This window comes from Ctenopharyngodon idella, chromosome 2 (assembly GCF_019924925.1).
Source record: "Ctenopharyngodon idella isolate HZGC_01 chromosome 2, HZGC01, whole genome shotgun sequence".
Taxonomy (NCBI): domain Eukaryota; kingdom Metazoa; phylum Chordata; class Actinopteri; order Cypriniformes; family Xenocyprididae; genus Ctenopharyngodon; species Ctenopharyngodon idella.
This window is the reverse complement of record NC_067221.1, coordinates 15,167,499-15,194,744: the sequence shown is the minus strand read 5'-3', so window position 1 is coordinate 15,194,744 and position 27,246 is coordinate 15,167,499. Positions and strand designations below refer to the sequence as shown.

The 27,246-nt window shown below is 36.5% G+C and overlaps 4 protein-coding genes across 5 annotated transcripts in view; 2 read left to right on the top strand and 2 right to left on the bottom strand.

Annotated features, from left to right (window-relative positions):
- The window catches only part of LOC127525742 (F-box/LRR-repeat protein 7), a 48,186-nt gene extending 24,419 nt beyond the window's left edge, over positions 1 to 23,767 (bottom strand). Inside the window, exons 1-2 of one of the 2 annotated variants that reach the window (XM_051918548.1) lie at positions 23,736 to 23,767; positions 7,453 to 7,542 (exon numbers count right to left, since the gene is read on the bottom strand). Coding sequence is in view for 1 of the 2 variants with exons in the window: in XM_051918539.1 (XP_051774499.1) it covers positions 7,453 to 7,542; positions 10,952 to 10,988 (127 nt within the window). In the remaining variant the exon portion in view is untranslated. Of the gene's footprint in view, positions 1 to 7,452; positions 7,543 to 10,951; positions 11,389 to 23,735 lie in introns of those variants that run through there. The other variant, XM_051918539.1, reaches the window with a different exon arrangement.
- Positions 12,186 to 14,806, top strand: LOC127525751 (UPF0415 protein C7orf25 homolog). Its single transcript, XM_051918562.1, has 2 exons — positions 12,186 to 12,317; positions 12,921 to 14,806. Exon 2 carries the CDS (start codon positions 12,939 to 12,941, stop codon positions 14,244 to 14,246), a length of 1,308 nt encoding a protein of 435 aa, XP_051774522.1. The 5' UTR covers positions 12,186 to 12,317; positions 12,921 to 12,938; the 3' UTR covers positions 14,247 to 14,806.
- LOC127525753 (ras-related protein Ral-A-like) lies at positions 15,851 to 22,058 on the top strand. The gene is made up of 6 exons (XM_051918578.1): positions 15,851 to 16,011; positions 16,139 to 16,293; positions 18,517 to 18,710; positions 18,795 to 19,003; positions 19,079 to 19,253; positions 20,390 to 22,058. The coding sequence occupies exons 3-6, from the start codon at positions 18,609 to 18,611 to the stop codon at positions 20,510 to 20,512; spliced, it is 609 nt and encodes a 202-aa protein (XP_051774538.1). The 5' UTR covers positions 15,851 to 16,011; positions 16,139 to 16,293; positions 18,517 to 18,608; the 3' UTR covers positions 20,513 to 22,058.
- LOC127525754 (M-phase-specific PLK1-interacting protein-like) lies at positions 22,702 to 24,244 on the bottom strand. Its single transcript, XM_051918594.1, has 2 exons — positions 23,736 to 24,244; positions 22,702 to 23,503 (listed from the first exon to the last, which is right to left on the bottom strand). Exons 1-2 carry the CDS (start codon positions 24,081 to 24,083, stop codon positions 23,306 to 23,308), a joined length of 546 nt encoding a protein of 181 aa, XP_051774554.1. The 5' UTR covers positions 24,084 to 24,244; the 3' UTR covers positions 22,702 to 23,305.
- Between the last annotated feature and the right edge of the window lie 3,002 nt (positions 24,245 to 27,246).

Here is a 27,246-nt window from a genome sequence, read left to right as displayed (position 1 = left end):
TCAACTCAACCCTGACTCCTCTCTCTCCAGCACGCTTCAGATGCTGAGATCAGATTTCTGCATGAAAAGAAGACTAAGAGGAACCGCACTTTGTACAGCAACATAAACCCCTCTATATCAGATCACTGTTAGCAAGAAAGGCACTTTATGGTGCAAGAGAGCCTTAATAGTTGTTACCACGTGTGATTAAACACCAAGTGTTCGGTTACTATGACATCCCTTTAATGTAACAGGTAGTCTATATACTACCACCTGCGATATTTGTGGACCATGTGCCACATCATCATGGTGGCAACCGCAATAATCACAAACAATTGGTATGACCATATATGCCATGTGACGGTACAACTGTGTTAACAGATTTGGCTGTACCATTTGCACCATCAGTGGCATAATTTAAAACATCCAACAAAGAGCAGAAATCTAGTATAATAAAATAGTATAATAAAACAAATTATATTAACTGAAAGAGAAGTTTTCATTAGTAAAGTATGTAATTAAATATCATTAAAAATAGACATATGTAATATATAAAACAGTTTTGGGTTCAATTTATTGCAAAAAAATATATACAATAAAACACAATGCTTTAACTGTGACATAAAATAACTTAATTTTTTGGTTATACTGCATACCATACACTCACTATACAAGTGAATTTGTACATGGATATGTAATATAGTTAAGCATTTTAGGGTTAAATTTCCTGCAAATTAAAAAAAAAAAATGTAATGGGATCCTACTTTGTGCCCGTGAGCTTTCAAATTTGAGAAACTTTGCCTTAAAACATTGTGTGATAGACCTGATATGCACTCAGTAGGGCATTATTCAACCTCAGCACAAAGTGTTCCTTCATTTGTTTACATAGACTGACTGATATATGAATATGAAGCTAATAAAATGTCTACCAATGACCATTTCCCAACATCGTATAGAACAATTTTCTAATCTAATGAAGACTACTCCTCCTTAGGGGAGTCAGTCTGCACTCCCTTCAATCCCATAGTCAAGGAGAGTGAATTCCACTGGCCTGACGTACGTTTTTACTTTCACAGTCTTTCATGCAGGAATTCAAAACTATTTCGAGCTTAGTAAGAGCCTATGTGTAATGTCTAGGGAGAAAAGTATCGAAGGGATAGAAATCATAGACCTGGATGACTGTTTCAAACACCAATTTCAAGGTTCGAACTGGGGAATGAAAGATATTCGATGTGATGTATAACATCTGTCACTGCTAATAAGTTAACAAACTGTAAAAAAAAAAATAAGGGAACTCTACGGTGAAAAATTCAGATGTAAGAGAACTACATTCCCATCAGCTCATTTAATTAAAAACAGCTGAGAGTGCCCTGTTTTGGAATAACCTTGACATGTAATTTAAAACAAACTTCTTCTGATAAATCAGCATGGTCTTAGCCAAAATCATGGGTATCATCCAAGTATACTAAGAAGCATGCAGGCTTGTGAAAAGCTCTTTGGGTCATCTTTAAGAGTCGTAGTTTACAGCTCCGGGATTAAAACAGAGAACATATGTTCCTTAAAGATGTAGCTAGCAAGGGGCTAATGATTACTTCCAGCAGGACTAGCAAAGCCTGCTAGGCTAATTACATCTGATAAAATCAATCCAGCTTTTGTCCATGCTCTTGCTTGGCCTGGCTATCAACTTTAAAATAAGAAAACACACCTTCAACAAAAGATGTTATCAGTCCACAAATAACTGTATTTTGGTGCATTTTTGGCAACTTCGCATGTACAACTTGATTTATTACATACAATTAAAGTATTGTGTCAGTAACATGGTAGAGTAGCCTACTGATCAGATGGTTAAAGCATGTTATTTTGATACACTACTGTTCAAAAGTTTAGAGTCGTTAAGGTTGCATTAATCTGTGAATTCTGTGAAAATACTATATATTATTGAAATTTAAATTAACAGTTTTCTATTTTATATATATTTTAAAGTGTAATTTATTCCTGTGATGCAAAGCTGAATTTTCAGCATCAGTCTTCAGTGTCTTCCTTTTTCCCATTGCATATCAGATCAAAAAGGCATTCATTTTTTTTAAAAAAAATGAAGAAAATAATCGAAAAGTGGAAATAAAGTGTCCCCTAGTAGGAATGAAGTGTTTATTGGGTAGGGGTAGGTATAGGGAGGGCTTTATTGTCCTAATAAAGCAACATCCATTTAATTATTTTAATAAATATAATCATTTACACTCTATGGCCTGGTTTCACAGACAGGGCTTAGCCTAAGCCAGGATTAAGACTTAGTTCAATTAGGATATTTAAGTAGCTTTTATAAACGTACACTTGAAAAAACATAACTGGTGTACATCTTGAGACAAAACAATGGCTCTAACATATTTTAAGATATGTCAGTGCAAGTTACTTTAAGTTAAAATAGCTCAAACATGCATTTTAGTCTAGGACTAGCTAGTTTGGATAACGTCCCTAAGCCATGTTGGCCTAGGGTGAATTCAGGTTGATTGGGACACATTTTCCAATTCATCTCAATGGCAAAAAATGTCCCAATCACCCTGAATTCACCCTATACGTACGTACGTGTACATGTAACAAGTTGCGCCTGTGTCGACCCGCACTTGATGAGCATCAGCTCTGCTTATTTGCGACCCAACGCTAATTTGCACTGCTCTTGGTAGATTGTGTTGGTTCATTGTGTAAATGATTTGACTGCGTCTGTGTTCTTTAATTTGCGTGTCAGCAGTAGATCACGCACAAAACTTGCCACTCCCATCGACGCATTTGTGGAATTGCACTCTCAAGCTAATTTGCCCCGTTTAGTAATTCTGGCCCTAAAAGTATTAATTCTGTTAAAAAAAATTAAAAAAAATCTCACTGACTACTGACTTTTGAAAAGTAGTGTATACCGTCACAAGGTAAGTATTGAGGTACATGGATAAACAGGGTACCAAAAAATAAATTGGTATTACCACATACTTTATCAAGTGATAATTCTTTCTATAGAAAAATATAAGAGATAACTTATAACTTAAGATAACTTTCAATAGTCAGTAGGTCTTATTGTGTTAAATAAGCAACTACCAATCTTTATTGCCGTTGTGTGGCATACATAATAGCATTATCTTACATAACAGCATAATTAAATAATAATAACAATTATTATTATTAATAATAATATGATTGTTGTTGTCATTGCCATTATTATGCAACCTAATAATAAAACATAATAGCATTATGCAACCCATGATGGAGTTCAAAAGTTCCTCCGCATCAAATTGGTATGGGTCAAGGGCTACATTCCAGTTAAAGTAACTGATCTTTGAAAGTGTAAAACTGAACTGCTCTCTGTAACACATTTAATCACAATTGGAATGTTCAGGGGATCAGACTAAGGGGCATAAACAACAGCTAAAGACCACTGTAAGGATTGCTGATGCCAAATATCCCATATAAATAGCTTCAGAAGAAGGTTTCAGAATGGTTTTCTTAACCAAAATACAAAGCATTGACAATTTCAAGCTGACATATGCTTTTACTCTGCAATAAAAACACACCACAGCACAAGCAGCATGGCTCAAAATCATGTGGGGTTATCAGTGAGGAAGTGCTGGTAGGAAAGGGCCGTCTCTCAGAACAATACTATCTGACAGCTCTGAAGCTGCTCTGCCCACTTCTCCTCAGTCAAACTGCCCCATTACTTACTTCTAACAGTGGCAAGTTTAGCGTTCTGTTTGATACACCGTAAGGCTTGATGACTCACTATGGAGCAAATGAGTGGCTGCGCTTTTCCATCCCAGGAGTTGCAAACAATGAGGAGCCACACATGCACATTAAAATGAAATAACTCAAGACACAAAAATGCCTTGCTAGCACTCAGTGCTAATCTAAAAAAAGGACTCCCAAGTTTGTCCACAATACATTTTATAAACTGCCCTTGTAAAATGCAAACATGTGGAGACTAAATGACCACCCACAATTCATGTGGGTTTAGTTTCAAGCTTTGAATAAATTGAGAGTTTGCTAATTTGGTTCTGTCATTTTACTCTAAATTTTCCTATAAGCTTTACATATGCCATGTTTAATATGACATTTAAAGGTGAAGTGTGTAATTTTTCTGATTTAAAATATTTTCTCCTCTCCAAGTTTAATATTACCCTGTTTTTTTGAGTGATTCAATATGTCAAGTTCTGGCTCAACCAATGGTGTGAGTAACACTAACTAAGCTTATAAACATAAATAAGCATGTTTAAAGGGATAGTTCACCCAAAAATGAAATTCTGTCATCATTTTCTCACCCCGATTTCATTCCAAACCTGTATGACTTTCTTTTGCAGAACAGAAAAGAAGATATTTTGAAAAAGGTCTCTTTTTTTTTTTTTTTCGTCCATACAGTGAAAGTCAACTCAATACAATGCTGTTTTGGACCGCATTGACTTTCATTATATGGACAAAAACAGAATATTTTCTTTTGTGTTCCGCAGAAGAAAGTCATACATGAGTAACGATGGAATTTACTTTTTTGAGTGAACGATCCCTTTAACACCTCTGCTGTTTGCAAGACCAAATTGTAGGCGAATAGAGAAACAATGGCTTATATGGCAATGGTCTATACTGAGCAGTGGCTACAACGTCTTCCCATCCGCAGTGTTTAAGGCGGAGCTGGTATAAATCAAAGCCCCAATCAAGCCGCAGAGGCAGTCATTGGAAGAACCACTCTGACATTACTGTGGACAGGCTGAGAAGAGACGAGATCTGCTCTCACTGAGGGCTGGATATACTGCAGGCCGCAACCACACACACACACCACAGGTTGGCTCTGAGGATGCCCTCACTGGAGAACAACCTTCCACACTGCACACGCTATCCACCCCCTTTATGTCTACTTCATGTTCCTCCCAAGTCCACATACAGCACATTTTACAGCCACAAACATTGAGAAAAGCAGATTACTGCCTGTTCTTTCTCACATTATTTTATTTACCTTTAGATTTATAGACCCAATAAAATCGCATATTTCTTTCCTGTGTTGATGTATTATTTCCTATAGAAACAGGACGTATTGGACAGGAAACTTCTCTTTCTGGCTATTGTTTATGAAGTTGATTTGCTACTTGTTAGTTGTTTGCAGGAGGTATTAGGGGGAGGAATATTCGCATTCTAGAGCATCTGATTGGACAATATCTGCACAGTGCAGGATGAGTCATCAATAATTCTGGTTCATCCTAATGAGAGAGACTGTAAATTTTAAATGTGTATTTCTGATAATGGTTAATTTAACTTTAACTTTAAAAAGCATACACTACCTTTCAAAAGTTTGGGGTCGTAAGATTTTCTTGCTGTTTTTGAAAGAAATCTCTTATGCTCACCAAGACTGCATTTTTTAATTAAAAAGAAATACAATTAAAACAGTAATACTGTGAAATATTATTACAATTTAAAATAATTATTTTAATATATTTTAAACGGTAATTTATTCCTGTGATGGCAAAGCTGAATTTTTGGCAGCCATTACTCCAGTCTTCAATGTTGTGCCATGATCCTACAGAAATCATTAAAGGATTAGTTCACTTCAGAATTAAAATTTCCTGATAATTTACTCACCCCCACGTCATCCAAGATGTTTATGTATTTCTTTCTTTAGTTGAAAAGAAATTAAGGTTTTTGAGGAAAACATTCCAGGATTTTTCTCAATATAGTGGATTTCAACAGCTACCAACGTGTTGAAGGTCCAAATTGCAGTTTCAGTGCAGCTTCAAAGGTCTCTACACGATCCCAGGCGAGGAATAAGGGTCTTATCTAGCGAAACGATCGGTCATTTTCTAACAAAATGAACATTTATTTACTTTTTAACCACAAATGCTCATCTTGCACCGCTCTGCGATCATCACATTGGAAAGGACGCACATGACGTAGGCGAAAGTACCGACCCAGTGTTTACAAAGCGAACGTGCAAAGACTAAGTCAAACGGCCTTTACAAAAAAAGGTAAAACAATGATATCAGACAATTTTGAAGTAGGAGGAGAAAATTTTTTCGCCCTACAGCGGTACCTCACGTGTGACCTTTCCAACATGATTAAGTAACACACTATTTTTTTTAGAAAATGACCAATCGTTTCGCTAGATAAGACCCTTATTCCTCGTCTGGGATCGTGTAGAGACCTTTGAAGCTGCACTGAAACTACAATTTGGACCTTCAACCCATTGGTAACTGTTGAAGTCCACTATATGGAGAGAAATCAGGAATGTTTTCCTCAAAAACCTTAATTTCTATTCGACTGAAGAAAGAAAGACAAACATCTTGGATGATATGGGGGTGAGTAAATTATCAGGAAATTTTAATTCTGAAGTGAACTAATCTTTTAATAATATGCTGATTTGGTGCTCAAGAACAAATCATGTGTAACAAATGTCTTTATTGTGACTTTTGATCAATTTAATGCATCCTTACTGAATAAAAGTATTAAAATTTATTTACAAAATATTAATCTCCAACACATGTTCACAAGAGCACCATAATGCATGCATTGTTATGTTGATGTGAAAGCAGATGTTGTTCCGTGAACGCGCGTTGGAGATTAATATTTTGTAAATAAAGTGCTAAATTATGTGTTTTTTTTCCCGCAAAACAAATCACTCGCGTCACTTCATAAAACTAAGGTTAAACCACTGGAGTCTTTAATGATTACTTTAATGATGTCTTTACTACCTTTCTGGGGCTTGAAAATGGTAGTTGCGTAGGCTGTCAATGGAGGGACAGAAAGCTCTCAGATTTTGTTAAAAAGATCTTCATTTGTGTTCTGAAGATGAATGAAAGTCTTACGGGTTTAGAACGACATGAGGGTGAGTAATTAATGACAGAATTTTCATTTTTGGGTGAACTAACCCTTTAATTTTAAAAAAACATACTGACTCCAAACGGTAGTGTATATATGACCTCAAATATATGACTTAAAGTCATAACAAACAAATTTTGACTTCATGGGGTCTTTAAGTGTTTGTTGGAATTCTCATTGATTTATTCTGGGTATTGTTTATTAGAGCAAAATCATACCAATGACTGTGTTCGAATAAACCACATCCAAAATAAATAATCAAATGTCATATTTTCTAATTAGTCACCTTGAGAAAGCTTTACAAGAAAAATGACTCTAAATCCAGCTTCACAATTTCCCCAGCATTTGTCATTTTATTTTCATCCACATTCACATAGTTCACCCAAACACACCCCAAGGCACACTCTAAACAGCACTATGGATTTGGATAAGATTTCTAGACTAGATTGTGAAAAAGAGAAAAAGGATGAAAATGAAACCCTGTTCTCTGCAGTGTTTGTAATGGCCAGTCTATTTTTACATTTTTATAGCTTTAAAAAAAAAAAGTTTCACCAAAATAATCAACAAGTCAAAAGGAACAAAACAAGAAAAAACGAAAGGCTAGCTAGTGATGGTTAATGAGGACCATATGCCTACCTTCACTGGTAGCTGCATTCTTTGGAGCTTTGGTTGATGTCTGATCCGTACTTGAACTCAGGTCGGAGGAAATACTGGAACTGCCTTTCCCTAAGATCACAAAGAACACCCCAGGACACATCAGGACACTCAGAGAAACAACACAAACTGAGAATCAACATATCAGCCTTAAAAAGCAGAAGCCAGAGCAAGATAAAAAAAATAAAATAAAAAAATACAGGCAATTATCAAAACTGCTTCTTATATTGAGCACACTTACACATCTGTACATATATGAAAACTGTATATCAACATTATTTTATACGTCAAGAGAGCACAAATAAAAAAATGAATGTGTAATGTTTAAAAGAAATGAATGCAACAGAATCACTGAATCTTACGATAAATGCCAGGCATTCTTTTTCTGTCCATCACAAACTTAGAATAACAAACCAAATGCCTCCCACAGATTCTCCCCAATGGCAGGGATAAGAAAAAACTGAAAGCTAAATCTGAATTAAACATGCAAGCTGAAGTGCCATTCATTTGAGTTCATCACATAAAAACTACATATTATATAAAGACCATCAGAGTTACTAGAAAACTATAAAAAAACAAAACAAGCCAAAACAATTTTTTGGTGATGATGAAGTTCTTTGGAATGCTAAATGAGAAGCCTTTTGTTTTACAAATCTCTGAAAAGTTAATTCCAAATTAGGAAAGACACAATAGTAATTGTGTTTCTCGTATTTCTTTCAATTTGCAGTTTGATTAGTTGTGCCGATTCCTCTGTGTTTCTGATTTATTTTGAATCAATGCACCCGATACCTAGAAGAACAAATGTATTTCTGTTTTTTTTGAATAACAGTAAATCTAAAACAACATGCCCTGGTGTGAATGTTTCCTAAACACTCCTGTTCGTTTCAATGGCACTTCAGAGCATCAGGTCACATATGAGGCATGTTTACAGGCTCGATGAGAGAACAAACACAACTAGAGTTCACATAAGCTTTTATTTTACCATAAATGGTCTGACTGATGGAGCTTCCACATGCTGAGCAAAAAAAATGTGTTTTGCTCAGTAAACAAACCTGTTTTTCACTAAATAGTCTCCCAGTGATATCACTAAAGACATTTCAGGCCAGTTTTTTTTTTTTTTTTAAATGATTAGTTAAATCAGCTAACCGAAGTGGAATCTGCTCAGACACTAACCTTGAATTCATCTTCTGATTACATCACAAGCATTGTTTATTGTTCATTGTCTCTGAAGAATGTGCTTCACTGGCAATGAGATTAACTGACTGAATATTACATTAATGGAATTCTGCAAAGCTACTGCTGCCATAGATACTCAACCATTCATTTCACATGAATATTTCAAACAGAAGCAAACACCTTTTATGATTATGGAGAGAACAATGAATACAGGCCTATGAGGAGCAAGGTATTTACAACAAAAATATTGTGCATTTTTAACTATTCCTTTTTTATATGCAAGGTACAAATGTTTGATTGTACATTAGTTCTAAAGTTTACAGTGTCACAATTACATAAAAGCCTTAAACCGACCACATAAGCACTGTTCATCTATAACTGTGACTGAATATAGAAAAAAAATCAGAGGTCCTTTTAGCATCCATAGGAAATTCTAAATAAAAAGGCATTATAGGTTTACGTTTTGACATGAGATTTGTCATAATTCACTATAATTTGGATGGTTTCCTTTGGATAACTTATTTGGATAAAAAAAAAAAATAACCCTAACTGGAATAGATCCAGGACATCCTGATTTTATTTTGAGGAAGAAAATATGGTCTTTGACAGCGACTCCCTCTGTTAGAGGTTCATATAGTCGTCAAATTAAACATGAACAAACATTTGCTTTAATGCATCCATGATGCACTAAAAGCTCACAGTATTGTTTATAAAACAAATAATGGAAGGAAAGAAAGGCGGTACTCTGTAAAAACATCTAATGACTGACACTAGAATAAATAGTAAGTATTTTAATGCATTTAAGCCACTAAAATACCACTTTACAGGGAAAAGTGCACATTTACAATTTGTTGGCTGACAAACTAAACCGCAGTTTTTAGTGCATTTGAAAGGAACATATTCATCTTGTCTTACTATGCTTAATGAAATCAAGAGAGCTAAGTAGAAATAATTAATCTAATCAGTAATAACTGATCTAATCAGTAGACAACATCAACTTTGAAAGGCAAAAGATGGTGATATGTGAAATATGCAAATTGAAGAGCTGCATGTGGGAAGTTCTAGGTTTTCTCACTGAATGCCAGTCTTGAGGGCCAAACCTTGACCTTCCAGAGAAATCTGCTGTACTTTAAAAGACCACAAGTTTCTCACACTGCCAAGAACTCACTCTTTAGGAGCAAAATCTCTGGCAGGAATGCTTATGGTTATTAGGACATGATCAGTGGCAACCTTCAGCATTCACATTTCAATGGACAGTCTCTGCCCTGGCCTCTAATCATTGTTGTATACTTATATGTTGGGAAAAATGAGATTTGCCCACAATCTAAGATGATAGAATGTGTTAGGCCATGATTCCCAGTTAATTAAAGTACACACACCCTCTGTTGATGGTTACTTTAGTAAAACCAGTCAGCTTGAATTGTGCTCTCTGATCTCTTTTTTTTTGTTTTGTTTTTTGCCTGTGACAAAAGGTAAACAGAGGAGGATATCACATGCATTTAAATTTGTTTTAGGTATAATTCTCATGTATGAATCCTATATTCAAATACAGAAAACTCTTCAAGCACCTTTCAGTCTTGCAAAATGCAGTTCATAGAGACATGGGAGAATTATAATGGCACATATATATATATATATATATATATATATATATATATATATATATATATATATACAGTCAAACCAAAAATTATTCAGACACCTTGAACATTTCATTCATTATTACAGTTTATTCACTATAGTTTAAAAAAAAAGGTAATAAAATATGACAAGATCTCAGAGATAAAGTGTGTCAGAAATTTTTTTTTATCTTAATTATGTCAGATAACACTTAAGCAAAACATGGTCAGGTCAAAGTGTCTGAATAATTTTTGGTTCCAAATGTTTATCAATTATACTGATAGTCCACTGCATGAATAATTTTTGGGTATAATATGTCACAGTTTGCTATCCTCACTTACGTTAATGAACTATAGTGTCCTGCACCCACTAGTAAAAATATATCAAAAATATCAAAAATGTCTGAATAATTTTGGTTTGACTGTATATATATATATGTATATATATAAAATGGCCAAACGCCAGCAACATCAGAAAGTCTTTAACTGCTCATCTTTAAAGGGTACCTTTCAAATCAAAAGCTCATGCTATGACAGAAAACGAGATGATTGCTGCAAGGCTACTGTTGCCCACAAAGAATAACGGGGAATAGTGACGTTGACACAACTATGGCTGCTGTACACCGAGATTTAACAGTGGAAAAGGAGCACTGGGCTGGCTGTAAGAGTTTGATTCTGGCACTCACCTTCACTCCCGCTCTGTTTCCCATTGTTCGCACCCATCCTGTGGAATGCATAATCTACCGTCTGCGCTCCAGAAAAGTATCCATATGCGTAAAACACTTACGGCTAAAGAAAAGATGTCATAAAAATCCGTAAAAGACGGCGTTCAAATACAGTTCGACCCTGTAATGCAACTAGAAGAGTAGAAATAACGGTAAAAGTCAGAGCAACTATTATGCAATCGGTTAAAACGAAGCGCAGTTTCACACACGACAGTTTAAAAACTGTATTACTTCAGATACAATGTTGGTTATGCATTTTCTTCATGTTAAAAGCTCTTCGTCTCCAGACAGCGCGTAGTCATCCAAAGGAGAGACTGGAAACCAGATACTTGTTGCGTCAGGAGCACGCATACTCTCTTGCAGAATCTGTAACCATGAGTACACTTCAGCGCTGCTGCGAGCGCGACTCACTTTGACCTAATATCCTCCCTCTTTCCTGTACAGTAACTACAGTAATGCTATTTTTTCGATTTCACTTCTAACTATAAATAGTAGCTAGACAAATAAGTTTAGGCCTATTTATATAGCACATTTCATACACAAATGGTAATTCAAAATGTTTTACATAAAAGTGATTTTAAAAGTCATAAAGGGTACATAATATAAAAAATAACAATAATTGACATGCAATAGTTTCTAGTTTTATGTTCAATTAGTCGCTACTTAATCCGTTGCTGCTATCTCAATAGTGACAAGTAGGCTAAATATTCCATTACTTTAAAATGTGAATTTGTCCATTCATTCTATTCATAGCCAAGTAATATTGCTCGTTCCTATTTTAGTTTTAGCAACTATTTTTACTAGCCTACTAATTTCTTATGTAGCTACCATGACAATAGTTGCTATCTATCCATTTTAATTATTTATTTGAAACGAACAAATTTATTAAGCTCTAATATGTATCTAAATTGTTACTAGTAAAATATGTAATCTTAGCAGCGATATTTTGATTGAACTTTAAAATAGATATAGTGCTACGTATGACGTCAAAAAATAATTATAGAGACGAGAGACTGAAAAAAATGCACTGAATTGATTACTAGTATTAAAAAAAATAATAATACTAGTAACATAAAAACAGGCTACTAGTTATTTTTAAGGAATAAATGTTTGTTGTACAAAATATAGCAGTACGTTTGTCCCGAATTTGTCACGTGTGAAATAATGTACTGCTGTAACCTCCTAACAATTCATGCAATTCATAACCTCCAAGCTAGGTGGCAGCACAAACTCGCTAACATTATGACAGCGCTGCTAACTTCTACTTCGTGGTTGAAATAACGTCAGCCAAAACACAGAAGAGACAGAGCTTGAAGCTGTAAATTTTGTAAGTATATCACAGTTTCCAGACAACTTCGCTTTTCTTCACCTAAATGGTCAGTAGTTATCCTTCTGTTATTAAAAGCAAACAGGAAGAAGTGTGACTGGTTTGTAGAAACCCATGGCTTTAACCAAGCAAGCTGACATGTTCATGTATTTATGAGCCGGTGTGTAAAAACAGCGTGATAATTTGGCCACTGATTGATATTCTCGTAAGAATGTAAGAAAGCTGTATCTTTATATATGTATTATCTGATAGTGGTTCGTTAAAACCACGCCTTCATTTTTCTAGACCTTCTCTGGTGGTCATACAAGTAGTAAGATTTTTGTATATTCAAATACTTTTAAATATCGCTGTATCCTGCTTTTTCTGATATTAATGGTTTATTTAAAAAGCAAAATTCTTTGGTAGATAGATTACCTGGGAGATCTTGTGTATTTCCTTGCCATTTTTTGTAATCATACAAAAATCCAGAAAATTATAGATGATCTAACTGTAAATTTCTAAGTAAACTCTCTCTCTCTCTCTCTCATATATATATATATATATATATAGATAGATAGTCTAGCAGCTCTCATTATTTAAACCTTTTTCATTCTCGTTCTGTAGGAATAATGTTCAACAGCAATGGCTACTTACAACACGCTGCAGGACAGGATCAGAGTAGCCAAGGAACTGCTTGAGCAAGTGGACAAGATTTGCAGTCGACAAGGCCGTGAGGTTGAGGGACGTGCTAAACTGTGCAGTAAGCTTCGGGCTGAGCTCAAGTTCCTACAGAAGGTGGAGGCCGGCAAGGTTGTGATCAAGGAGTCTCACCTGCAAAGTACCAATCTCACTCATCTGAGGGCCATCGTTGAGTCAGCCGAGAATCTAGAAAACGTGGTGAGCGTCCTGCACGTGTTCACCTATGAGGGACCTGATGGACAGAAGCAGACTTTGGTAGTCGACGTGGTGGCAAACGGAGGACACACTTGGGTAAAAGCCATCGGGCGCAAGGCGGAAGCACTGCACAACATCTGGCAAGGCCGTGGCCAGTATGGGGATAAAAGCGTGATCCGGCAAGCAGAAGATTTCCTTGAGGCCAGTCAGCAGCAGCCTGTGCAGTACAGCAACCCTCATATTATATTTGCTTTCTACAATGGGGTTTCCAGCCCTATGGCAGACAAGCTCAAAGAGATGGGCATATCTGTGAGAGGTGACATTGTTGCTGTTAATACAATGATCGAAGCTGGAGAGGAGGAGGAGGAAGAAGAGGAGGAAGATGACAGTGAAGACAAGCCTGGTGGTGTAGAAGAAAATGAATTTTTGGTCGAGGAAGAAGATGATGCTGATGACGACGACAGTGACGATACAGACCTCATGCACACCCGTGTTGATCGAGACACCATTGTGGCCAGCCTTGCCTTCCCCACTGAGGTGAAGGTAGATGTGTGCAACAGGGTGAACCTTGACATCACCACTCTGATCACTTACGTGTCCTCCCTCAGCCACGGCAACTGTCACTTCACTTTTAAAGAGGTGGTGCTGACAGAGCAGGCCGCACAGGAACGGCAAGAGAAGGTCTTGCCCCGACTGGAGGAGTTCATGAAGGGAAAAGAGCTGTTTGCTTGTCATTCTGCGGTTGAGGATTTCCGTGTGATCCTGGATACGTTAGGAGGCCCGGGAGAAAAGTCCCGAGCTGAGGAGCTGCTAGCCAGGCTCAAAGTGGTTCCGGACCAGCCATCTGAGCGAACCAACCGCTTAGTTACGAGCTCAAAAGTGAACCGTAGATCACTGATGATCTTTGGGACAGGGGACACGCTGCGGGCAATCACTATGACTGCGAATAGCGGATTCGTTCGCGCTGCTGCTAACCAGGGTGTGCGATACAGTGTGTTCATCCACCAACCTCGCGCACTCACTGAGGGGAAAGAATGGAGAGCGACTCCAATATGACTGATGAGCTGTTAAAGAAATATGTCAGCAATTAAAAAGGTTATTGCATAAGATATGAACAGATATATATGATATAAGAGATGGTTAGAGTATAATATGTCATGTTTAAATCCAGACACCTGTGTGAGGCACTACTGTATAGTCGCAAATAAATTGCACGGCTGACACAGACACTTTCTGTGAGTCTTTATGTAAACTCAGTGAGCTCAGTGCCTCGAATGCTGCACTTCAATGGAAAGATGTCAAATTAACCAAATGTATGATTATATCATAACTATAGTGTCAAAACCAGTGTTTAAACCAAGGCATATACTTCAAACCTCTTGACTACATGCCTCAGGATGTTTTTCTTTTAAATTTATTATCTTTTCACAAACCTGATTTTTCTGATTTAATCTTGTCACATCAATTTTCATAAGAGTACAAAATAAACACTCTTCAGATGGCTTTATCTCATGAAGAACATCTCTTTGTGATTGATTGAAGCCAAGTTATATTGTGATTTTACTGTAAAATGATGCAAAATATTTCTATTGCAAATAAATGCTATTCTTTCTTAACTTCCTATTCACCAAAGAACCCTGAAAGAAACGTATCATAATTTTCACAAGAATATTAAGCAGCACAATATTTTTGTGATGTTTCTTGAAATGTTTTTTAAGCAGCAAATCAGCATATTTGAAGGATCATGTGACAACTGAAGACTGGAGTAATGATGCTGAAAATTCAGCTTTGCTATCACAGGAATTTATATATATATATATATATATATATATAAAATTATATATTAAAACATAAAACTATTTCACAATATTACTGTTCTTATATTTTGATTAAAAAATGCAGCCAGTGTAAGCAAAAAAAAACACTTTTCAAAAACATTACAATCATTTTACCAATTTGTGAATGGTAGTGTTATAGATGTTATGTTTTATATATGTAAAAATGTATTTGCATTATATAACAAAATTTCAAAACAAGTGGTATTATTTATTTAAAACAACAACACACTTTTAAAAAAATAGGTTTTATAATATGAAACTAAATATATTGTTCAAAATTAATTTAAAAAGTTTGGGACACTTTCTGGTTGTCAAAATTTGTGATTCATATTAATTGTTAACTACAGTGGTTATTCTGCTAGCTCGGGCACCTGCGTGAACTTGAGGAGAACTTCATACATCCATGAAAAATGACCTTGAGACCAACTGATTCAAAACAACTGAAAAAGTGCCTCAGAAAAATGAAATTAGTCCTAGCATTAATCATTTGCAGATGCCACTTGCATCTGTTCCAATGAAATTTAGATTGAGATAAATGTTTTAAAATAACTTATAATTCTTAATTCACTCTATTATGATTCTATTTGAGAGGAACTATAAAGTTACTGATATCCAGCTCACCATCACCTTTTGAAAGAGCTCTGTATAGAATCTGAATGGAAGTTGAATGCTAACTTCCATTCATTAATTGAATGCTAATCATACGGCATTTATGGTTAGATTTTTTTTTTATTTTTTTTTTTTATACATAACTACTATTATAATAATAATTTTCCATTCGTTAAAGGCTAGCCGTGTCTATTAAAAAAGCACATCCATCCTATCTTCCTAGCAGTGATGTACAGTTATCCAGGAGACCTCTAGGCGGACAATATTTTTGTGATGACGTCGAAAAACATAACATGCTAGTTTGCGTCTCCACTGTACAATCGATACTGTAGACGTATTATCGACAAGAAACTGCAATTACAAAAAGTTTAAAGGTGAAAAACAAAACTAAAATTGTTTTGTTTTGAAAAGTAAAACATATGACAGAGGCGTAACCCCATCGAGTTACGTGGCGTACATTCAGGTCTTAGCATAACACTTTTTTCCCTTCTTGTACTTCAGAAGTAACCTGGTAGTCAGTGTAAAGAAGACCAAGCCCAGCAAGCCGAAGCTGACAGCAGTGCTGCTCCCTTCTGAGTCATGCACTGAAGCAAAACAAATCTGCCCGCTGCAGCAAAGCTAACAAGACTTCGAACACGCGAGTTCATGTTCATTTGGTAAGTATCTGATTTGTACACACATTTCTACAACTATTATTGTAATAAAAGACTGCCACTCGTTTAATTTGTTGAAATGGTTTAATAGACCACCATGTACTAAACCGGTACGTGTTCTCTGTTAGCTGTGGAGTGCTAAAACGAAATCCTCCCTTAAACACGGAAGTGGCATTTAGCGCGCTACCAGTATTTAAATATAACAGGAAAATCACTCGTGATTTTACTCTTAAGAGCTCGCGAACTACAGCAGCCCCTTGTGCGTGTCATTTCGAAATAATTAAGTTAGCTTGCTAGCTCAGCAGCAGTCATTAGCTCTACCAAAGAGCACTTTTCTAAATCCGTGTTGTCGGTATCCCCTTTTTGAATGATGGGACACAGGCCATTGGAATAATTCACTCACTTGTGGCTATTGAGTGAATTAAGTCTATTCAAGTGAGTCTGTTTTCCTGTAAACTACTGTACAAGCGGAACAGGTGTCAAAATATCACGCGCTTGTATAGTAAGTCAATATTTGATGGTTGAGGAATGTATCACAACCCTATAAATAGTTTATTTGTCAGAAATAGGTCCTCACCCTGACCACTGTATAAACTGTGATAAAAAAGTACACCTACTACATCACAGCTGTCACGTGCACGTCGAGACGTTAGTATTGCGCTAGTAAGCAGGTGATGTAGCAATTGTAAATTATATTCACATGTACTTTTACATTATTATAGTGAATCTCACTGTAATTAAATGCTTTTAGAGACAAATTACAACACGTTCTAGATTTGAAATGATACTGCTGCTACAGGTGAAGGCCGTTATTAGAGAACATGTATAGCTATTCATATAAAAAAAAAAAAATGTGCAAAAATTGTACCTTTAAGGAGCAGTACCCTTAAAGGGGGAACTTTGGGCCTTATCTACCCTTAAAAGGTGGATACCAATACCTCAGAGTAGTACTCTGAGGTAAAAAGTTTGAATCAAAGGATATCTTTTGATAAGGTGCTCTCACCTGTTTCCTTTGACAATGCTGTCTGTATGAATTAACAAAAGGACCTTTCATCAACACTTTATTGAAATATTCACCAGCCTGTAGTCTTTGTTCCAGAACTATTTACTGCTTTATTGCCACTCCTTACACTGCAACCCGGTAACATTCTCATCTGTTATTAAAATGACATAGGCCCACAAACAAAAGCCTACTGAGGCAACTTTATAGAAATGTGATGCCCCATTTAGTCAAGTGCTCATTTGAATTTTCCATTCTTTTTTTTCCCTCCATCTTCGTACAAACAAGTTGTTAATGTGGGGTCAATCATGTGGAAGCAATCAACTGTACTGCATGCATCATGTAGTTTAGCATTAGCCACACCCTCTCCGTTTACACCACAGATGAGCTGTGTAAACTGAGTAAAAACAACTGCTGTAGTTAGCAGTCTGCACTTGAGTCAATAGCAGTAATCCTATATTACCGTATTGTCTAGTGACTCCACCCATGATTTCAGGTTTTTTACACCTACACCTATCTGGACAGTTGGTTGACCTTGAGGCTAATCTCAATGTTTTTAAAGTTAAAATTGGATTTATTTGTCTACATGGAAGCCATTGATTCCACCTGGATTAGGAAGATTTAAAGGGACAGTTGACCTAAAAATGAAAATTCTGTCATCATTTGCTAACCTTTTATGACTTTCTATATTCTGTGAAAAAATTAAAAAGATATTTTGAGAAATGTTTATTCACACAGTGGAAGTCAATGTTCACCAAAACTGTTTGGTTACCAACATTCTCCAAAATATCTTTTTATGTGCACATTCAGAAGAAAAAAAATCATACAGGTTTGGAACAACATGAGTGTACATAAATGATAGAATTTTCATTTGGGTGAACCATCCATTTTAACTATTGACAGTCCTTTAAGAGAGTTTGAGTGAGAAATGATGTCAGTGTCAGTTAGGAAGGGAACCGACAAATGCTATGCTAGCCTTAATGAGAAGCCTCATTGTTTTAGCTTTTTCTCAGAGGACGGAAAAGAAAGTAGGCCTGTGTTGTCATCATCTGACAAAGCTGACTATTCATAAGTATCAGCCCAAACATGTTTGACTGACTTGAAAGGGTGCAGGTATATATTATTATTAAAGAATGTTGGTAATTGCTCCTGTACGTGTAAAATACCAGTCTTGCATCATTAAAACAGCTATGTAAGCTTTAACATCTCCTCTGTTCTTCTCAAAGATCTTCCTTCTAGGGTTCCCTTAATACCCATCTACCTCTGAATTTTTACTGCTTTATCACTGCATTGCTGCCAGTCTCATTGCTTAAAAGCCATGGCTGCTAACAGGAACGCTTTGGCCCTTCACAAAGTGATAATGGTAGGCAGTGGCGGCGTGGGCAAGTCAGCATTAACACTGCAATTCATGTATGATGAGGTAAGACTTAATATTTTGGAATTTCACATCATTTGTGTATATTGATGTTGACCATAAAGTATAATTGTGCTGGTCTCTTTCAAGTTTGTGGAAGACTATGAGCCCACTAAAGCTGACAGCTACAGAAAAAAGGTGGTTCTGGATGGAGAAGAGGTCCAAATCGACATCCTCGACACGGCAGGACAGGAGGACTACGCTGCCATTCGGGACAACTACTTCCGTAGCGGAGAGGGATTTCTTTGCGTGTTCTCCATTACAGAATCTGAATCCTTTGCTGCAACTGCTGATTTCAGGTAGAAAGACGACTTTGAAACTGATGATTAACATAATACTAGTAAAAGTTTTCTCATTTTATCTCTAAACTTCAGAGAACAGATCCTTCGGGTGAAGGAGGAAGAGAACGTACCTTTCCTGCTGGTGGGAAATAAGTCAGACTTGGAGGACCGACGGCAAGTCGGGGTGGAGGAGGCCAAGGCCAGAGCAGAGCAGTGGGCAGTCAGCTATGTCGAGACTTCTGCCAAAACCCGTGCCAACGTAGATAAGGTAGGCCTGGTTTGGCAACCATTACTTAAAGGGTTAGTTCACCCAAAAATGAAATTTCTATCATTAAGTACTCACCCTCATATCGTTTCAAACCCGTAAGACCTTCGTTCATCTTCAGAACACAAATTAAGATATTTTTTATGAAATCCAAGAGGTTTATTTTACCCAACAATTAAGCAACAATTACCACATTAAAGATCCAGAAAATTAGTAAAGACATCATTAAAATAGTCAATGTGGCTACAGTGGTTCAACCTTAATGTTATGTTACAGTACAGGCATCCATGTTCTACGTCAGAACGCCGACTCAGTATTGGCCGACGCTGTTCATGTGAGCAGCACGACGCATGCGTGTGATGCTGACGCAGAAGCCGGACAATACTGAGTCAGCGTTCTGACATAGCACCCGGAACCGCTGCACTGTCTATACAGCGCAAACAGCATAGGAGACTGACAGGGAAGAGACAAATTTGTTGAAAGTCGTTATTTTTGTACAAAAAGTATTCTCGTCGCTTCATAACATTAAGGTTGAACCACTGTAATCACGCTGACTATTTTAACGATGTCTTTACTACTTTTCTGGACCTTGAATATGGTAATTACATTGCTTTATATAGGGGAGAAAAAAACTCTTGGATTTCATCAAAAATATCTTAATTTGTGTTCCGAAGATGAACAAAGGTCTTAGGGATGTGGAACAACATAAGGGTGAGTAATTAATGACAGAAATTTCATTTTTGGGTGAACTAAACCTTTAAAGGGATTGTTCACCCAAAAATGCTAATTGTCATCATTTACTCACCCCCATGTCATTTCAAACCTGTATGACTATCTTTCTTCTGTGGAACATAAAAGAAAGCACTTTGAAGAATGTTCAAAATACAAAACAACAATGGCCCCAATTAACTTTCGTTGTATAGACAGAAACATTCTTCAAAATATCTTCTTTTGTGCTCCACAGAAGAAAGTCAGTCAGTCAGTCATACAGGTTTGGATGACATGAGGGCGAGTAAATGACAATTTTCATTTTTGGGTGAACTATCACTTTAATAAACAGAATGAATTAGTATTAGCAGAATTGAAGAGGATTTTTTTCCCCCAATGATGCATTCATACAAACTTCATAATCTCTCCAGGTGTTTTTTGATCTCATGCGTGAGATCAGAGCCAGAAAAATGGAAGATGGCAAAGAGAAAAATGGAAAAAAGAAGAGGAAAAGTTTGGCAAAGAGAATTCGAGAAAGATGTTGCATTTTATAACAACTAAGTCGCACTATAATGCTAACATCTCTTCTCTACCCTTCTACTGCTTCCAAAAAAAAAAAATCACTTTCATCACTCTCCAGTCAACTGCTGGAGATCATCTCGTAAAAACACATCTAGTCTACGGTCTGTGTCTGGTTGTTCTCATTGTCGTTTCTCAATGGGTATAAGAGGACAGAATATCAGATATGCATTAAAATGACAAATGGTGTCAAAGGTCTGACATATCAGATAAGAACATTTCTCAGCTCAAGCACACCATAACAGACTATAATGATTTTAACTTATAACTAGATTGTTCACTTTAGTTGCTTTTAGTTGAATGCGAGTACATTGAGTGCTGAACACTAACACGGTAGGGAAAATAATACTACTCCAAGCTATTTGTTACTGAGTTCACGGTGTTTTGAGGATTTAAACCTCCTGTTCTGTTTTACTTCCCAAAGTAAAGCCTTAATGTTAGAGTATACAAAAATGGGTGTTAAGTTGCATGAATGCTTTTAGAAAATTGCAGCTATATATCTTTGCCTAACATAGGCATTGCTAAATACTTCCTAAGACAATGTGCACATGATTAGAAACTAGATAGGAATTTAATTGGCTGTTTTGCCAAAAACCTTTGTTTGAATTCAAACACTCTAAAGCGTAAAAGTTTTGCATTTCAGAACATTTGGCACTGTCCTTTATTTACTTTTAATATCCTAAGTCCAATAGTGCATCAAATACGTGTTTAAAATATGTGATTTAACATACACCAAGCTCTCCTTAAACACATACATAAAATATTTGTAGTCAAAAGGGCTTATTCACTCATCCCTGTTGCGTGGCACCAGATTCAGAGGTTTGATTTGTGCTATCTACGGGTCCCAAATAACGCATGAATTATGCTATTTAGAAATGAGAGCGTTACCTAGCTTGAATCAACTTTACTGTGAAAACGGGTTGGAATGTTTTATAACACAGACTGATTTGTGTACTTTATTAGAACTTATATGCAATTTAAATTTTCTTGCAACTTGTATCCTGTGTAATTATATTTTCTATTGTAAATTTTAGTTATTTTGAGGGTAAGAGAATATTGCGAAATCATACTCGCTCATACTAAAACTAAGACACTCTAAAAGGGCTGGACATAATCTGCATTTCAGACACCTGGTCCAGGTGGCTACTCTGCAGATATGAGTAAAAGAAAACCGTCACCCATTGATGAATGGTTTTGAATAAGCACATCCATGTGTAAATAAATGTGAGGTTGACAATTTATTTCCATATAATTCTGGCATCTACCAAATATTTTTCTTTTGCAGCTAAAACTGCTTCTTTTAAATGTTAATTAACTCTGCCACTGTCTTTACCCAAATCTATGTGTGCACTGTGGCTTTTGCAAATTTTTTGTTCCCTCAGTTCTGTTTGTGTGGCAAGTGTGCCATGGGGCAATGATGCTGACATATCAATGGCGGATGCCTCAAGAAACCCTTCATTACTTTAAAGAGTGACTGACTTTGAGTGCTAAATGTTTACAATACAAGACGTTTTAATATAAGCCTCTATTGTTTGAGTCTTTCTTATACACCAAGATGAAATGTCTTCATTTCATTCAATCTTTTGGCAAATGCTAAACATGCAGGAATTAGAATGCTAAATAAGGTACGGCCAAATTATAAGCGTTTTTTTCAAAATAACCTACTTACAACCAAGACAAAAAAAAAAAAGAGCACTGATGAAATGTAATTTTACAACAGTAATTCTGGTGATATGGATGTTGAATGAAAATGAAAAGCAGACATAACTTAAAAATGTAAAATGTTGTCTCTGTTACATTAATAAAATCTATTTTTTTTAGAACTCTTACATGAGATTCGTATGGTATATCCTTCAGCAAAAAGTGTAATACTTACAAAAAAAAAAAAAAAAAAAGACTGAATTACAACTTCCAGAGATGTGTAGTAATGTTATGGTGTTTTATCTACATTATCTTTGAAAATCCATGGTAAGATTAACTTTGAAGATATTAAACATGTTTTTACTAGTTAAAAAAAAAAAAAAAAAAGTGTAACAGATTTTCACTTCCAATTTTTTTTTTTTTTTTTCTTCACAAGGACTGTATTGCATTACAAATTTTAATTAAATTAGGCTTATAATTCAACAATGGTCCTTTTGTGGGCTGTTTATAATGACAATGTCTGTTATTAGATCATGTTTTTTTTAATATACAGAAAAGAAACAGTTAAAGATTGTAATAAAACCAAAAAAGCGTCACCAAAAATAAAAAGTAATAAAAATTAACAGTCCATAGAAAATTAGGAAAGGAGCCAAACCTACAAATACTTGACCTGACCTGTTTTAGTTAACAGCACACAGTCAATACTGAGAGGTAGATGGATGTGTTGATCAGACATCTCTTTTGTTAGACTGCATTTTGAGCTTGAAGACGTATTCCTCTGAATTCAATGAAAGATTTGCAAACTCCATGGGAGTGGGCCAGAGACGGCAAACTACTTTCAATAGGTTGCCAGTTACAAAAGCACCCCATTTTTATGATCCTGTCGTTGAAGTGCAGATATAAAAGTAAGAGAGGAGGTCTCTTTATACACGAAAGTACATATGATTTTAAAAAAATGTTGTGGAGTCAGTTTCTCAAGAATTATTGCTGGTGAATCCTGCCTCAGGTCCATGTGTTCGGCTGGCTCCATTTGACTTTAAAAATTTAGTGCACTACAGCTGCACTAAATAAAAAGGACTGTTCAGTGACTTTTGCCTCTCACTGAAGTTAGAGAATTGTACTGCGTTTTAATTGTAGTACCTCCCTTGTCTGCTTGTATTGGTTTGTTTGTAGTTGCATTTAGACTGAGTTTGTGTGACTGAGATAGGCTGAAGGTCAGCCCAGGGATCTTGGAGCATTGATGGTTTGTAATATTTTTCCATATCATTTGTCCCTCTCTCCCTGCCATGCGCTGACCCAAACGGTGTGGATGTCCGTGGTGAACCCTTAAGGAGAAAATTATCATGCAGAAAGACGTTAAAACGACCACATTTAACCAGAGACTGTATTATAGTGTCCTAGCCAACAACAAAATCTAAACGCACATAATTCGCAGAAATTAATTCGGATCAGAGCAGCAGAGTGCTACAAAGAAGCGAAATTACAGCACATAAAACTGTTTAAAAACTAAAATCGCGCATTACTATTTTAATTTGGTCCTGAACTCGAGTGAACTACCTGATATCCAGCGTGTCGCCCGGGGCTCTCATACGGCGAGCGTCTGAACGGTGCGCCTCGGGAACTGGCGTTCGATCTGCGCGGTGTGTGACCCGGAGACTGACTGTTATAATATTTCCCACCACCGCCGCCGCCGCCGCCGCCCCTATTACCACAAAACTCTCTCGGTGGGGTATTGGGAGAACAATGTCCAAATCTCGGTCCAAACGGCGGCGGCGGGGTAGAAAATGCCCACGGAGGCGATGGAAACATACTCCCTGCCCTGTCGTAAGCTGGAGGCGGACTGCGGAAGCCTGCTGCCCGTGGACCCGAGCCCTGGCGGGGATGGCGAAACTGTGGTCTTTGCATCCTGTCGTGGTATTTTCCTACACTTCTTCCTAAACCTCTATGGACGACTGTATTTATAGCCTCACACTCTTAAACCTGTTTTTCACTTAGCATAAGAAAACAGGACGACCCGGAATAAGAATTGTCTCTCGACGATTATCATTTGAATACATCGCCAATGAAAGACTCGATACTGCCGCCTATTCTCACGGCGCGTCAAGCACCCATACACGCGTTTAATCATCCATAGAGTACCGTTTACACCAACCATCTAAGTAAAGTTTTAGTGTAGCTATTTCAGACACGTTACCTCAAGTACTTACAATAAACAAACAACGTTTGAACGTCGATGGGTAGTGTTTTCCCTCTTTATAGTCCCTTTTTCTCTCATTTTCTACGTATGTGCTTTTTCTCTCAAATTTTTCTTCCTACGCTGCATACCAATAAAACTGAAGTGCCGTTTAAAATAAAACAGGCTACATATTTAATAGTTCTCTAAGACCCCAAATGTTAAAATTTAGATCTCGTGACATGGAAAGCACATGGAAAGTTTCTGGGATATCATTATTATTATTTTATTATTGAAAGAAGCTTGAGTGTTCACATTTCTCTTTATGATTTAGTCTAAGATATTTAATATTATTATTATTTTATTGTATTGAAAGCTGTCTCTGTGTTAATTTGTCTTTATGATTTACTGTAGGATATTTGTGAGAGCCAAGTGGTTGTTTCGCTTCAGCTGTCAGCAGAGGTCAGTGTAACCATTACACAGTTAGAAGATTAAGCAGTGAGCTGATTAATGTGGATAAAGCCAAATATGTGCAGTAAAATAATAGCAAACCTTAGTTGACATAACACTCTCTACACTCTACACTCTCTGAGTGGGAGGGGCCAGGGCTCCTGTTGTTGTGAATAGCCTTCTGTTGAGGTCACGTTCGTGTTTTATTAACTGTGCTCTTGAAAACAGATCATAATTCATCATAGACAAAGTTTTGTGCTGAGAGGATAAGAGGTTTACAGTGAGGAGGAATTACACTTTCCCACAGAGTTCTGATTGAGGACTGCGGATGGATCGAGTTCTCAAGTGTGTTTTCTTGTTATTCAATTCAAAGCTCTTGTGTCATAGTTGCATTGGTGGAACAGTGTTTGGTTTTGTTATTATTTCATTTGGACATCAGCGAATAGAGAAAGTGTGGCCTTAAAAGGCAATCTAAAGCTTGAGAAATTTAGTTTGGGAACTTAAACCAGGACTAATGGCTGCAGTGAGAATACAATAGCACTAGAGTTTTCTAATTTTCTCTACTGAGTAATTCAGAAAAAGTAATGCAAGTTGGTGCAAAGTCTTCCTTAATTGATTTTAGGGGACTTTAGATTGATGTACAGCACAAAACTTTAACAGATGCTGAAGTCACTTGGTTGCAAGTGGTTTAGTTGTAACATTACATTGCAATATTACAACTATGGAAGATTACTGGTAAAAGCTTGTCAAAGGATATAATTGATTGGCACACGAGGCTAAAGATCAGATGCAGGCTTGACTGGCATGGCAAAAATAACAAGAAAGTAAATGCACACAAAAAATGCAGACTGGCACACGAGGCATATTTTGTCCAACGTGAGGGACAAAATGTTTTATGGGACAAAACTGTGTCACTGAAGTCATAGGTCATCTCATTGAGAAACAATGTGGCACTCAGATGAACCGTGTTCCCTCTTAAGTCTCCCAGGCAAGTGACCTATTTCCTCACACCCTAGATAATGCTTATGCTTCAGCCCTTCGGTTCCCATGTTTCCAGAGTTCCCAGACTAACTTTGTCCCACCTCAAATGCCCCTCCATCATCCACTCACTGAAGGCTGGTCACTTTCTCAATTTACTACGATTGTTGCTGTTCTAAAAACACCCTGAACTTAGGTATGTTGTTAAAATTTTAGTACTTATAACAAAATGTCTGTAGAAAAAAAACATTGGTTATTGCTTTATTCTTTATTATACCACATTTAGTTCTGGTCATTGAATTTTATTGGTCGAGCAGAATTCTGAGAGCGACACACAGTCCATCCAGTAGGTGATGACAAGTGACTATCTTTATGAGTGAATCATTCATTCAAGTTTCTTTTAAAACGCTGATTCATTCAGGAAAACAAAACAAAAAAAATTACTGCCTGGGTCCAAAATCATGCACTCTCTGAGTAGGTGCTTTTTATAAAATAAATAATTACTTTGCAATTGTTAAAAAATATGTTCTTTATATTATGAATATAATCTCTAAATTTTTCATGTTGTCATTATCATGTGACCTACCAGTGTGAGATGCTTTGCTTCACTGTCCATCTACAACTTCTTTCCTTCAGCCTCATGGAATAGTAGACATAAAGTGTCCATCGTAGGTCATCCAGGTATTTTCGCCTACTTTTTGTTTTATGAATACTGTGAATTCGGACGTACTACTCATTTGGACATACTTTTAACATACTGTTGTTTGACAACGATATAGTAGGGAAGTATGCACATTTGGAGTCATTGAATCATTCATACAACCAATTCTTTCAAAAACACTGATTCTAAACATCTCACTTTATGAGTGATTCATTGAATCATTCACTCAAACGAATAATTAAAAACACAATTCTTTCAGGAACTAACCATGATGATTGTGTCCGAAAGCTTAAAAATGCTGCATTCGGAGGATGCATTCCAAGGTAAGAAGGCATCAAGGTACATCCGGAACCAATGTTAGCTTCACTTCCTGTCTGCTGAGGTACCTTCATCTGATTGAGTTTTGAAGGCAGCATAGATGTATCCTTCACTGCTTTTGATATCCCACAATCCTGTGCCTTCCATTCTGTGACAGTTGAGCTAAAAAAATAAAGATGGCATCTGAAAGTTGTGTTTGGTGGTCAGTTTGTGTGTAAATGTACATTTTTGACCAACGTTTTCCACTTTTGAAGTCATTTCATCAAATCCTATTCTAGTACACCCCAAAAACAAAATCAAGACTTCATAAATGGGCATAATAGGACCCCTTTAAATATATATTTTTCTAGTTTACAAAGAAGACAATTTGGAGCTTCATGTGTGCAATTTACTCTAATGCTTTAGTTGTGCTTAAAAAAAGGCTGTATCTGTTTATCCTCTGTCACTTTGGAGTATATTAATGTCTTTAATATCCCAAACTAAAAGTC